General features: G+C 54.6%; 1 protein-coding gene across 1 annotated transcript in view; it reads left to right on the forward strand.

Annotated features, from left to right (window-relative positions):
- Window positions 1–13004, forward strand: part of LOC127036950 (deleted in malignant brain tumors 1 protein-like) — a 91820-nt gene extending 78816 nt beyond the window's left edge. The window contains 1 exon segment of the mRNA XM_050928236.1: window positions 12862–13004. Coding sequence (XP_050784193.1) covers window positions 12862–13004 — 143 coding nt within the window.
- The last annotated feature ends 996 nt before the right edge of the window (window positions 13005–14000 follow it).

Raw genomic sequence — 14000 nt, forward strand, 5'->3', positions numbered from 1 at the left:
GGCTCATCTCCGATTGGTGAATGGCCCCAATCACTGCGCTGGGAGAGTCGAGGTGCTTCATAACCAGCAGTGGGGAACTGTGTGTGATGACAGCTGGGACTTGCAGGACGCTGGAGTTGTGTGCAGGCAGCTGGGCTGTGGGACAGCATTATCAGCCCCAGGCGGAGTTCTGTTTGGGCAAGGATCTGATCCCATTTGGCTGGATGAGGTCAGCTGCACAGGGACAGAAGTTACCTTCTTCAGATGCAGGGTTCGGCCCTGGGGAGACAATAACTGTCACCATGGAGAAGATGCTGGTGTTGTGTGCTCAGGTAACCCTCCTCCATGTCACCTTCTACATAGCAATATGTGCACCATGCTGCAGGGAGGGATGGTGCAGTCTTGTCACAGGTCAGGGCAGTTACACTTGTATTCCCTTTCCTTAGTCTAGCAACAGCATCCGCTCTCAGACTTCCGGCTTTGTAGCCATCACGGCTCTTGGCCAGAGAGTCACATCTCTCTCCCTTCTCACTGGGGTATTTCCAGGCTGCAGAGCTCCTGTTTATATCATGACTTTCCCCAGCAAGACAGCCTGAAAGAGGTCATAGAATATCAGGTTGGAAGGGACCTCAGGAGGTCATCTAGTCCAAACCCCTGCTCAAAGCAGGACCAATTCCTAACTAAATCCCAAAATCCCTAAATGACCCCCTCAAGGGCTGAACTCATAACCCTGGGTTTAGCAGCCCAATGTTCAAACCACTGAGCTATCCCTCCCCCGAAGGCCTGCTTGCCTTCTCTTCAGAGACTAATAACAGCATTATTGCCCACAGTTAAGTTACCCCACAGCTCTTTAGAAGCAAACACATTTATTCTTAAATAAAATAATTAGAGAGAAAACATATTAAAACAAATAAAGGAGCTTATACTCATGCTAATAAATTAACCAGAGATCACCCCAGCTGCAATATGGGTTCGGGCAGGAACTCTCCTTCACCCCCTACCCAGTGGTTTTCCTGTGGCTCCAAGTTCATCACGCCATTTGCTCCAAATAAGAACTCAGTCCTATGGGGGATCAGCAGGCCACCTTCTTCTGACTCTTCCCTAGGGATTGGGGCACTCCATGCATTGGAAGTCCTGTCCATTTGCTGGGCTGGGAAAAAGGCCCTGAGTCAGTTTCCACACAGGTTATTTACCGAAAGTCCTTTCTTCTCTGCTGGTGTCTAGAGAATCCAGTCTCACTCTTTGAGGAGATGCTGAATAGGTGCTCAGCCAGCCAATGGGTCCCCTCCCCAAGGTCAAGTTCCAAATGGCTGAGAACCAGAGGGATCACACTAGCTTACCCCTCCTCCTAGAGGAGCTAAAAAAAAAATCTCAGTCACACGGAAACAATTGTCTTTTTAACTCAACAGACCCCAGAGTTATTGAGCTTAATGCAATAAAGCATATACACTTGCAAGGAGACTCGTTGCGTGGGGGCTTTCTCCCCTCTCAGGCTGGCTCCAGTGACCAGTTGCATTGCTGGTGGGTGATGTACATTAGGGGAGGCATGTGGGTGGCTCTGTAGTGGGAGAGCTGCCCGCTGACATTGCTGGCCCCGGTGCCCAAGCCTCTTACAAAGTGACATATTGCAGGCTGAAGGGTTGCATGTGAGTCAGCAGGGGGCGCTCTTCCCTCTTTCTCCTTTCAAATCTCAATGCAGAGGCATCACCTAGGGGGTTCTGTGCTGCATATAGTGCAGTGATGGTTCAGTAATGGTGCTCTCCCCTCAGAGCCAGTAACGACCCCATGGTGACAGCAAGCGATTAGGAGAGTGGTTCTGCAGAGCCTGGCCTGGTCTGAACATGGAGCTGTCACCTCTAAATCTTTGAAGTCCACATACCAGAGTGTCACTGGTATCCTGTACTGCCGGGCGGAATATCCACGCCTGTGTAATCTTTATCCATCTCACACCCCATGTGGAGCTAACTTCATCAGTAGCTGTGGCTATATTCCCCAGTATCACTAGTGATCTGCTGCACAGGAATCTCCTTGAGTGTTTCTTTCGTGGGGATGTTTGTAGATTCAGCCCTTCCAGACATGGCTCTGATCCAACTGGTGAACGGTTTGAGTCACTGCGATGGGAGAGTTGAGGTGCTCCACAACCAGCAGTGGGGAACCGTGTGTGATGACAGCTGAGATTTACAGAATGCCGGAGTCGTGTGCAGGCAGCTGAGCTGTGGGACAGCGTTATCAGCCCCTTCCGAGGCTCGCTTTGGGGAAGGATCTGGCCCTATCTGACTGGACAATGTTCACTGCACAGGGACAGAAACTGCCCTCTCCGATTGCAGGGCTTGGCCTTGGGGAGACCATAAGTGTAGCCACAAAGAAGATGCCAGTGTTGTGTGCTCAGGTAACCCATATTTATATCACATCCTACTTGCTGAACGCAGCGCTGTGCTGCATGGAGGGATGTTGGTGTTTCTCTACACTTGCATGGACAGTGGGTGAAGCTTCAGCTTGGGGAGGCCAGCCCCCTGCACCTCCTGTTCTGACCAAGGCCAAACCCCTGCTCACTGCTCTCAGCTCCCTGAGAGCTCAGTCAGGGCTACAGAGTGCTGACCCCAGTGCCCAAGAGAGTTGCGAGCAGGCCAGTAGAGAAGCGTGTCAGTCTGTAGGGAGGGGTATCTTCCCTTTGTCTCCTACCAAAGATCAAGACTCCATGGCTGTGCTTGGAGAATCTCTTGCAGCCATTGCTCCCCAGTGCCTCGGCATAGTACTAGGGGCACAGCACTGCCGGGAGTGACAGTGCTGTCAAATTAGGAGGCGCTTCGCACTCTGATATTGCTGCTGTGCGGTGCTCAGGGCGCTGTGTGCATGGGGCAGGGTGTGCGGGGAGCAAAAAGTGTTTTCCCATCTACATCAGTGGTGATTCCCCTGCATCACTACAGCACAATGGGGCACTGTATGGTCACAGACCCTGCTGGTGGGATTTGGTGTGAGACAGTCTGCACTTCTTACAGGGACTAGAAACCCAGGGTCCCTTTGTTAAGGGTCAGATTCTTAACCCCATCATTCAAGGTGATTTTAGACTCAGGTTACCAGTCCTTAAACCTCTAACACTGCAACCAGGGAGAAGATGCCACGTCGGGCTCTCAGGTAACCTTTATCCATCTCATTTTGTACATGGCACTTGATCCATCAGTGGGAGGCACTATGTCACGGAGTGTGGGGGAGTCCGGCCCTGCACCCCTCTTCCTGGGACCCACAGTGACTCTTGGCCAGCCAGTAAAACAGAAGGTTTATTGGACAACAGGAACACAGGTTACAGCAGAGCTTGCAGGCACAGTCAGGACCCCTCCACCGAGTCCTTCTGGGCTTTCAGGGTGCTTGGATCCTAGCTAGGATACCCTGAATTCCGCCCACACAGCCCCAAGCCCCAAACTCCAACTGCTTCCCTCCTGCCACTCCCTTCCTTTGTCCCCTTCCCGGGCAAAGGTGTTGACCTTTCCCCTCCCTTACCTAGCTCAGGTTACAGGCTCTGGCATCGTCCATCTCCTAAAGTCCTCCCCTGCTCTCCCACTCCCCACACAGACAGTCCCTACTGCATCACATCTCTCCCCCCTTCGAGACTGAACTGAGCGGGGTCACTCTGCCCAGTGACCTGGGGAAGTTCAGGGTCCCCTCTTCGGGACAACGCATTCGCTGTTAGGTTGGCACTTTCCTTCACATGGACCACGTCCATGTCATAGTCCTGCAGGAGCAGGCTCCACCTTAGGAGCTTGGCGTTGGCTTCTTTTATCTGGTGCAGCCAGGTCAGGGGAGAGTGGTCGGTGTACACGGTGAAGTGTCGCCCAAAGAGATATGGCTCTAGCTTCTTAAGGGCCCACACCATGGCCATGCATTCCTTTTTGATGGCCGCGTAGCTTTGTTCCCGGGGTAGCAGCTTCTTACTCAGGTACACGATAGGGTGTTTTTTTCCCTTTTTATTCTTCTGCATTAACACCGCCCCCAGTCCCGTGTCTGAGGCATTGGTGAACACCATAAAGGGTTTGTTAAAATTTGGGTTTGCCAGAACTGGGTCGCTAACCAGAGCCTTTTTCAGCGCCCGGAAAGCCTTCTGGCACTGCTCAGTTCAGATTACCTTGTCTGGCTTCCCCTTTTTGCACAGTTTAGTGATGGGGCCGGCTATGGCACTGAAGTGGGGCACGAACCTTCGATAGTACCCCGCCATCCCAATAAAGGCCTGGACCTGCTTTTTGGTTTGGGGAGCAGGCCAGTCTCTGATTACCTCCACCTTGGCTGGTTCCAGCTTCAGGCAGCCGCTCCCCACCCGATGGCCCAGGTAAGATACTTCAGCCATCCCCACCTTGCACTTTTCAGCCTTTACTGTTAACCCAGCCTTTCGGAGTCGGTCCAGGACTTGTTTAACCTGGGACACGTGGTTCTCCCAGGTCTGGCTGAAGACGCAGATGTCGTCAATATACGCCACGGCAAAACTCTCCATCCCCCTTAGTAGCTGATCCACCAGGCGCTGGAAGGTGGCCGGCGCTCCCTTGAGGCCGAAGGGCAGGGTCAAAAACTCATAGAGCCCCAGAGGGGTGATAAAGGCCGATTTTAGCCTGGCATCTGCGTCCAGCGGCACTTGCCAGTAGCCTTTGGTAAGATTCATAGTGGTGAGGTACCGTGCACCTCCCAGCTTGTCTAGGAGCTTGTCAGGCCTGGGCATAGGGTAGGCATCAGATACGGTGATGGCATTGAGCTTTTGATAGTTCACACAGAACCGGATTGACCCATCCTTTTTGGGAACCAGCACTACTGGCGAGGCCCAAGGGCTGGAAGACGGCTGGATCACCCCCAAAGCCAGCATGTTCCTGACCTCTCTTTCAGGATTCTGGGCAGTTTTACCAGTGACCCGAAAAGGGGAGCATCTTATAGGGGGGTGTGACCCCGTCTCCACCCGGTGGACAGTCAAATTAGTGCGTCCAGGCTGGTTGGAAAACAGCTGTCGGTACAGATGCAGCACCCCTCTGATTTCAGCGTGCTGGCCCGGGGTCAGTTGCTCAGAGAGGGGAATCGCCTCCAGGGGGGAACCAGCTTTTGTCCCAGGGAATAGATCCACTAAGGGGTCATCTTCCTGTCCCTCCCAATGTCCACACACGGCCAACACCACATTTCCCCTGTTATAGTATGGTTTCATCATGTTCACATGGTACACCCGACGGTGATGTGCCCGGTTTGACAGCTCCACCACATAGTTTACCTTATTCAGTTGCTTGATAACCTTGAAGGGCCCTTTCCAGGCGGCCTGGAGTTTGTTTCTTCTCACGGGGATAAGAACCATTACCTGATCCCCGGTGGCGAAGGCACGGGCTCGTGCTGTGCGGTCATACCAGACCTTTTGCCTCCTCTGGGCTTGGGCCAGATTTTTCCTGGCCAGGCCCATGAGCTCGGCCAGTTTTTTCCGGAAGGTCAGGACATACTCCACCACTGACTTTCCCTCGGGAGAGGCCTTCCCCTCCCATTCGTCCCTCATCAGGTCTAGGGGCCCCCTCACCCGCCTTCCATACAACAGTTCGAAAGGTGAAAACCCGGTAGATTCCTGGGGTACCTCCCTGTACGCAAACAGCAGGTGAGGTAAGTACTTGTCCCAATTTTGCGGATGCTGGTTCATAAATGTTTTTAGCATCATCTTTAGCGTCCCGTTGAACCTTTTTACCAGCCCGTTGGACTGGGGGTGATACGCTGAGGCCCAGTTGTGCTGGACCCCACATTTTTGCCATAAGGACCGGAGCAGGGCCGACATGAAGTTGGACCCCTGGTCCGTTAAGACCTCCTTGGGGAACCCCACCCGGCTGAAAATTGTCAGCAGCGCATCTGCCACTGTGTCTGCTTCGATAGAGGACAAGGCCACCGCCTCGGGGTAGCGAGTGGCAAAATTCACCACCACCAGGATGTATTTCTTTCCTGACCGGGTCATTTTGCTGAGAGGTCCCACTATGTCCATGGCCACCTTCTGGAAAGGTTCTTCTATGATGGGTAAAGGCCTCAAAGCCGCTTTCCCCTTGTCCCGGGCCTTCCCCACCCTCTGGCAGGGGTCACAGGATTGGCAGTACTGTCGGACATGGGTAAAGACCCCAGGCCAGTAAAAGTTCTGTAGCAGCCTCTGCCTGGTGCGCCGGATTTCCTGGTGCCCTGCGAGAGGGGTGTTATGGGCCAGGTACAACAGCTTGTGACGGAACTTTTGGGGAACCACCAGCTGCCTCCTGATCCCCCATGACTCTACTTCCCCTGGGGGAGCCCATTCTTGGTACAGGAACCCCTTTTCCCACAGGAACCTCTCCTTGCAACCTCTTCTCATGGTCTGTACCACACTAAGGTCAGCCCGGTCCCTGTGCTTCCGCAAGGAGGGATCTTTTTGCAACTTGGCCTGGAACTCAGCAGCTGGGACAGAAATGGGGACCGGCTGTCTCTTGCTGGCTGGGTCTGAGGCCGCAGCCTCTCTGCACCGTGCCCCTGGGCGTTCCCCGCTCCCTGAGTTAGGGTCCTGCACCTCAGGTCGAGTACCTTCCCCGTTTTCGGGGTGCAGTGCCATTTGCCGACTCTGACTACGAGTCACGACCAGGGCACTCTGGGTGTTACTAGGCCAGTCCTCAAGGTCCCCTCCCATTAACACGTCAGTGGGCAAATATTGGTGTACCCCCACATCTTTGGGGCCCTCCTTGGCCCCCCATTTCAGGTGTACCCTTGCCACGGGTACCTTGAATGGGGTCCCGCCCACGCCCATCAGGGTCAGGTAGGTGTCGGGCACCATCCGATCTGAGGCCACCACCTCGGGCCGGGCCAGCGTTACCTCTGCGCCCGTGTCCCAGTACCCAGTGACCTTCCTCCCATCCACTTCCAGGGAAACAATGCACTCTTTCCGGAGGGGCAGCCCCGCGCCCACCCGGTAAACCAAAAACCCGGAACCGGGAGCATCCATAGGTGGTATGTTGCCAACCCCCCTTCCCTGGGAATGTAGCCCCTCCTCCGATTGGGTTTTTACCCAGTCCACCCTCTGCGGGTTGGGTCCGCTTGGTCTGTCCCTGAGCTTGGGGCACTGGGCCCGTATGTGACCTTGTTGGCCACAGCGATAGCAGCCCATATTTCGTGGGTCCCCTTGAGTGGGTCGGAGGGACCTGCCGCTGGATGTTCCCCTTTTGGGGGGGTTTTCCATAGGCCCCCTTTGGGAGGTCCCATGTTGACTCTTTCTTTGCGTTGAGGCAGGCCTGCTCCTTTGAGACTCCTTCCTGCCATCCCCTGCCCGACTGTCCACAAATTGGTCGGCCAGCTGGCCTGCATGCTGCGGGTTTTCCGGCTTCTGGTCCATTAACCACAGCCTCAGGTCGGACGGGCACTGCTTGTACAGGTGCTCCAGTATGAATAGGTCAAGCAGGTCCTCTTTAGTTTGGGCCCCAGCTGTCCACTTGCGGGCATACCCCTGCGCCCGGTTGACCAGTTGTAGGTATATGACCTCACGGGTTTTACGCTGGCTCCGGAACTTTTTTTGGTACATCTCAGGAGTCAGCCCAAACTCGTGGAGCAGGGCCTGTTTGAACAGTTCGTAGTCCCCTGCCTCCGCCCCTTTCAGTCGGCTGTACACCTCCACGGCTGTGGAGTCCAGTAAGGGGGTGAGAACTGCAATCCTGTCTGCAGGGTCAACCCTGTGCAGCTCGCAGGCATTCTCAAAGGCCGTCAGGAAGGTATTTATGTCCTTCCCCTCCTTACGCCGGGGCAGCAAGTGCTTATTAAAGCTTTTTGTAGGCTTGGGTCCCCCCTCACTCACCGCAGCCGGGGCCTCACTGCTCCTCAGCCGGGCCAGGTCCAGCTCATGTTTACGCTGTTTCTCCTTCTCCTCCCACTCACGCTGGCGCTGGTTCTCCTCATGTTTACGCTGGTTCTCCTCATGTTTACGCTGGTTCTCCTCATGTTCACGCTGTTTCGCCTTCTCCTCCAGCTCTCTCCTCTTTAACTCGAGCTCTTCCCGTCTCAGCTCCCTTTCATATTCCAGCCGCCTCCGCTCCACGGATGCCGAGCGTTGCCGGGAGGATCCCCTGCTGGGGGGTGAGCTTCGCCGTGAGGCTCCCCTGCTGGCCGGGGGTGTCACGGTGCCCTCGGTATACACTGGGCTCCTCCCCGCCCTTCCTCTACGCCTAGGAAGGGGGGGTCTCGGGAAGCCCTCGTCTGCCGGCTGACCACTCCCAGCGGGGACAGACACTGGTGCCTGCGCTGCATCTGCCTGGCTGCTTCCCTCAGAGACAGGGCTCCGTTCATTCATGCGGTCTCCCTGCTCCAGCTGGGCAATCAGCTGGTCCTTGGTGCGTCTCCCTGGGTGCAGCCCCCTCTGCTTGCACAGCTCCAGCAGGTCGCACTTGCGCCGCTTGGCATACATCTTCCTGCTGACCACTCACAGGCCGGGGTGCTCGCCGCTCCCCACGGTTTCCAGGGGGACCCCTAGTGCACCAGCCCTTCGTGAGGTCACCACCTCTCTGCCAGGGTCGAGCTGCAGACTCCTCCGCCCCTGGGACTGCTCGCTGTAATCCCCCGGGGGACCCTGTTACTGCAAAGTCCTTCTCACTGGGCACACACTCCCAGGGGTTAACCACCCCTTCGTTTTACTGCTCCCCAGTCACTTACTGCAGGAAGCGCCGTCCACGGGGTGCAGTATCTCCCGCCGCTGCCACCAGTTGTCACGGAGTGTGGGGGAGTCCGGCCCTGCACCCCTCTTCCTGGGACCCACAGTGACTCTCAGCCAGCCAGTAAAACAGAAGGTTTATTGGACAACAGGAACACAGGTTACAGCAGAGCTTGCAGGCACAGTCAGGACCCCTCCACCGAGTCCTTCTGGGCTTTCAGGGTGCTTGGATCCTAGCTAGGATACCCTGAATTCCGCCCACACAGCCCCAAGCCCAAACTCAAACTGCTTCCCTCCTGCCACTCCCTTCCTTTGTTCCCTTCCCGGGCAAAGGTGTTGACCTTTCCCCTCCCTTACCTAGCTCAGGTTACAGGCTCTGGCATCGTCCATCCCCTAAAGTCCTCCCCTGCTCTGCCACTCCCCACACAGACAGTCCCTACTGCATCACAAATGGTGCTCTCCCCTCAGAGCCAGTAACGACCCCATGGTGACAGCAAGCGATTAGGAGAGTGGTTCTGCAGAGCCTGGCCTGGTCTGAACATGGAGCTGTCACCTCTAAATCTTTGAAGTCCACATACCAGAGTGTCACTGGTATCCTGTACTGCCGGGCGGAATATCCACGCCTGTGTAATCTTTATCCATCTCACATCCCCTGTGGAGCTAACTTCATCAGTAGCTGTGGCTATATTCCCCAGTATCACTAGTGATCTGCTGCACAGGAATCTCCCTGAGTGTTTCTTTCGTGGGGGTGTTTGTAGATTCAGCCCTTCCAGACATGGCTCTGATCCAACTGGTGAACGGTTTGAGTCACTGCGATGGGAGAGTCGAGGTGCTCCACAACCAGCAGTGGGGAACCGTGTGTGATGACAGCTGGGATTTACAGAATGCCGGAGTCGTGTGCAGGCAGCTGAGCTGTGGGACGGCGTTATCAGCCCCGGCCGAGGCTCGCTTTGGGGAAGGATCTGGCCCTATCTGACTGGACAATGTTCACTGCACAGGGACAGAAACTGCCCTCTCCGATTGCAGGGCTTGGCCCTGGGGAGACCATAAGTGTAGCCACAAAGAAGATGCCAGTGTTGTGTGCTCAGGTAACCCATATTTATATCACATCCTACTTGCTGAACGCAGCGCTGTGCTGCATGGAGTGATGTTGGTGTTTCTCTACACTTGCATGGACAGTGGGTGAAGCTTCAGCTTGGGGAGGCCAGCCCCCTGCACCTCCTGTTCTGACCAAGGCCAAACCCCTGCTCACTGCTCTCAGCTCCCTGAGAGCTCAGTCAGGGCTACAGAGTGCTGACCCCAGTGCCCAAGAGAGTTGCGAGCAAGGCCAGTAGAGAAGCGTGTCAGTCTGTAGGGAGGGGTATCTTCCCTTTGTCTCCTACCAAAGATCAAGACTCCATGGCTGTGCTTGGAGAATCTCTTGCAGCCATTGCTCCCCAGTGCCTCGGCATAGTACTAGGGGCACAGCACTGCCGGGAGTGACAGTGCTGTCAAATTAGGAGGCGCTTCGCACTCTGATATTGCTGCTGTGCGGTGCTCAGGGCGCTGTGTGCATGGGGCAGGGTGTGCGGGGAGCAAAAAGTGTTTTCCCATCTACATCAGTGGTGATTCCCCTGCATCACTACAGCACAATGGGGCACTGTATGGTCACAGACCCTGCTGGTGGGATTTGGTGTGAGACAGTCTGCACTTCTTACAGGGACTAGAAACCCAGGGTCCCTTTGTTAAGGGTCAGATTCTTAACCCCATCATTCAAGGTGATTTTAGACTCAGGTTACCAGTCCTTAAACCTCTAACACTGCAACCAGGGAGAAGATGCCACGTCGGGCTCTCAGGTAACCTTTATCCATCTCATTTTGTACATGGCACTTGATCCATCAGTGGGAGGCACTACATTCCCCAGGGTCCATAGTGACCAGGTGCACTCAAATCTCCCTGCACATTTGACCAGTGGGTAACTGTATCTTTCCCCATTACAGAAGCACCTCGTCTCCGGCTGGTGAACGGCCCCAATCACTGCGCTGGGAGAGTCGAGGTGCTTCATTACCATCAGTGGGGAACCGTGTGTGATGGCGGCTGGGACTTACAGGATGCTGGAGTCGTGTGCAGGCAGCTGGGCTGTGGGACAGCGTTATCAGCCCTAGGGGGGGCTCACTTTGGGAGAGGATCTGACCCCATCTGGCTGGATGAGGTTACCTGCACAGGGATGGAAGCTGTTCTCACGGAATGCAGGGCTCGGCCATGGGCTGACAATAAGTGTACTCATGGAAAAGATGCCGGTGTTGTGTGCTCAGGTAACCCGCACCCATGTCACCACTTACCAGCCATTAGTGGGTTCTGTGCTGCAGGGAGGATGTGGTTGTCCCTGCAAGAGGCTCTATCCCCTCCAAGTCCGTGCTCACCCCAATGGCCAGAACTCTTACAAGCAGCCATGTGCTGGCAGGAGGTATGCAGGTGAGTCAGAAGGCGGCTTTCTTCCCTAGTTGTTCTGTTCAAGTCTCAGTGCACCAGATACTGCAGTGAGCAGCTCAGCAGGAGAGGCTCTCACCTTTGAAGCACTAATGACCCTGCCATGCCAAGGAGGGATTGAGGAAGTGGTGCTTCAGGGAGCGGGGTGCGTGAGTGAGTAGACTGTGCTCTTCCCTCTCAGGGTATCCCCAGTGCCCCAGTGCAGTGGCAGAGGGCAATGTGTGTTTGGAGCACAGGGTCACAGAGTGGAGCTGTGACAGGTATTTTTCTATCTGATTCATCCCAGATCCTCCTGCCCACAGCAGCAGAATGGGGCTCTGTGTGGCCACAGATCCCACTAGATGGATTTGGAGTCAGGCTGGCCCTAAGGGTACTCATGGGGAATAGAAATGTAGAGACATTTTCTCAAGAGCTGGGCTCTTAAAACCATTTTTTCCAGACTACTTTACACTCAGGGAATTAGCCTTCAAACCTCTAACACTCTAACCATGGGGAAGATGCTAGCATGGGATGCGCAAGTAATCTTTATCCGTCTCACATCTGACATGGTGCTAGATCCATCAGTGGGAGACGTTCATTACCCAGCATCACTAGTGATCAGATGCAGAAGAATCTCTGAGTGTTTATTCCCTTGGCATGTTTGCAGATTCAGCCTTTCCCAGTAAGGCTCTGATCCGACTGGTGAATGGCCCCAATCGCTGCGCTGGGAGAGTCGAGGTGCTTCACAACCAGCAGTGGGGAACTGTGTGTGATCACAACTGGGACTTACAGGATGCCAGAGTCGTGTGCAGGCAGCTGGGCTGTGGGACGGCGTTATCAGTCCCAGGAGGGGCTCAGTTTGGGAAAGGATCTGACCGGATGACGTTCACTGCACAGGGACAGAAGCTGCCCTCACCGAATGCAGGGCTCGGCCTTGGGGAGACAATAACTGTAACCATGGAGAAGATGTCGGTGCTGTGTGCTCAGGTAACCCTCCTCCATGTCACCTCCTACATAGCACTACATGAGCTGATTTGCAGGGAGAGGTGTTGATCATTCTGCAGGGAGCTCTGTTCCCCTGCAGCCAGTGCTGCCCCAATGCTGCAGTGTGGCACTAGTGGGCCTGTGCTTCACGGAGCGCTGTCTCCTTGGCATCAGGGCTGGCTCCAAAGCCCCAGTTTGGTGCTGTGGGCCTGTGCTGCAGGTAGCAGGGTTGGTGTTGTCATCTCGCAGTCACTGCTGACCCCAGTCAATTTACAGGACCAGCAGGGGACAGGAGTCACTCAGGCCCCCACAGCAGGGGATAGAACTGGGGTGGAACCCAGGCCCCCCAAGTCCCAGCCCAGTGCTCAACTACTGCACTGCTCTCTGGGAGAACAGCCTACTGCTCTCAGGCAGGTCGCACTCCCTCCACTGGCCGCAGCGGGGTCCCTGCTCCATTGCTGGCGGTTTGAGCCCATGGTCCCACAGTGTGGATGGCCCAGCCCTAAGACCCTGTCCTGGGGGAAAGGGCCCAATAACATAGTGCCCTTTTATCCCTGGGGGAGGGCAATCTAGGGGGCACCGGGCTCTGGTGTGTTTGCGGGGAGGGATAGCTCAGTGGTTTGAGCATTGGCCTGCTAAACCCAGGGTTTCAATCCTTGAGGGGGCCATTTAGGGATTGGGGCAAAAATCTGTCTGGGGCTTGGTCCCGCTTTGAGCAGGGGGTTGGACTAGATGACCTCCTGAGGTCCCTTCCAACCCTCATATTCTATGATTCTATGAACCGGTCCCCTTCTTTGCAGGTAACGTGCAGCTGGAAGAGCTGCTGACCAAAGGGACCCTATCCCCAGACACAGAGGCCAGCACCCCCATCAGCAGAAACAGTGTCCCCCTCAGAACCAGACAAGGAGATGTACCAGCTGGAGGAGCAGATGATGCTCTCTGAGAGCCGCCCCCAGATTGTGCTGCAACAGAAGCAGGGGAGTCTAGACCCAGGCCACAGCGTAAGATGGGCCGGCTGGAGCTGCCTGGGGAGATCATTCAATGAGATTACTCCCTGTGCAGAGACTCATAGATTCCAAAGCCAGAAGGGAGCACTCTGATCATCTAGTCTGAGCCTCGCCCCACATACCCACACCCCTACTGTATAATACAGGCCAGAGAACTGACCTAGAATAAATCCTCCAGCAGATTGTTTAGAAAAATATCCAATCTTGATTTAAAAATTGCCTGAAGGGGTGAGGCTGTGAGCCAGTGATGAACCCACCACGACCCTTGGTAAATTGTTCCAGTGGTTACTTCCCCTCACCATTAAAAATGTACACTGTATTTCCAGTCTGAATTTGTCTAGCTTCAACTTCCAGCCACTGGATCTTGTTAGACTTTTCTCTGCAAGATAGAAGAGCTCATTATTAAATATTTACTCTCCATGTGATGAGTTTCATTGTCAGTGGTATTATGACAAGGATACCACTGCACATTGAGTCATAGAAAGTCTATGTGAAGGAGTAGCTTACTGTATGTACTAGTGTTAGGTGTTTACAACTGTGTATTTTACATCACATACAAAGTAGTAGCTTATGCAGAAAATAAATTAAAAGCAACTGTAGAAAAAAAAAATCATAGAATCATAGAATATCAGGGTTGGAAGAGACCTCAGGAGGTCATCTAGTCCAACCCCCTGCTCAAAGCAGGACCAATCCCCAACTAAATCATCCCAGCCAAGGCTTTGTCAAGCCTGACCTTAAAAACCTCTAAGGATGGAGATTCCATCACCTCCCTAGGTAACCCATTCCAGTGCTTCACCACCCTCCTAGTGAAATAGTGTTTCCTAATATCCAACCCAAACCTCCCCCACTGCAACTTGAGACCATTGCTCCTTGTTCTGTCATCTGCCACCGCTGAGAACAGCCGAACTCCATCCTTTTTGGAAGGATCTCCC

The sequence above is a fragment of the Gopherus flavomarginatus genome, chromosome 18 (assembly GCF_025201925.1).
Source record: "Gopherus flavomarginatus isolate rGopFla2 chromosome 18, rGopFla2.mat.asm, whole genome shotgun sequence".
Taxonomy (NCBI): Eukaryota; Metazoa; Chordata; order Testudines; family Testudinidae; genus Gopherus; species Gopherus flavomarginatus.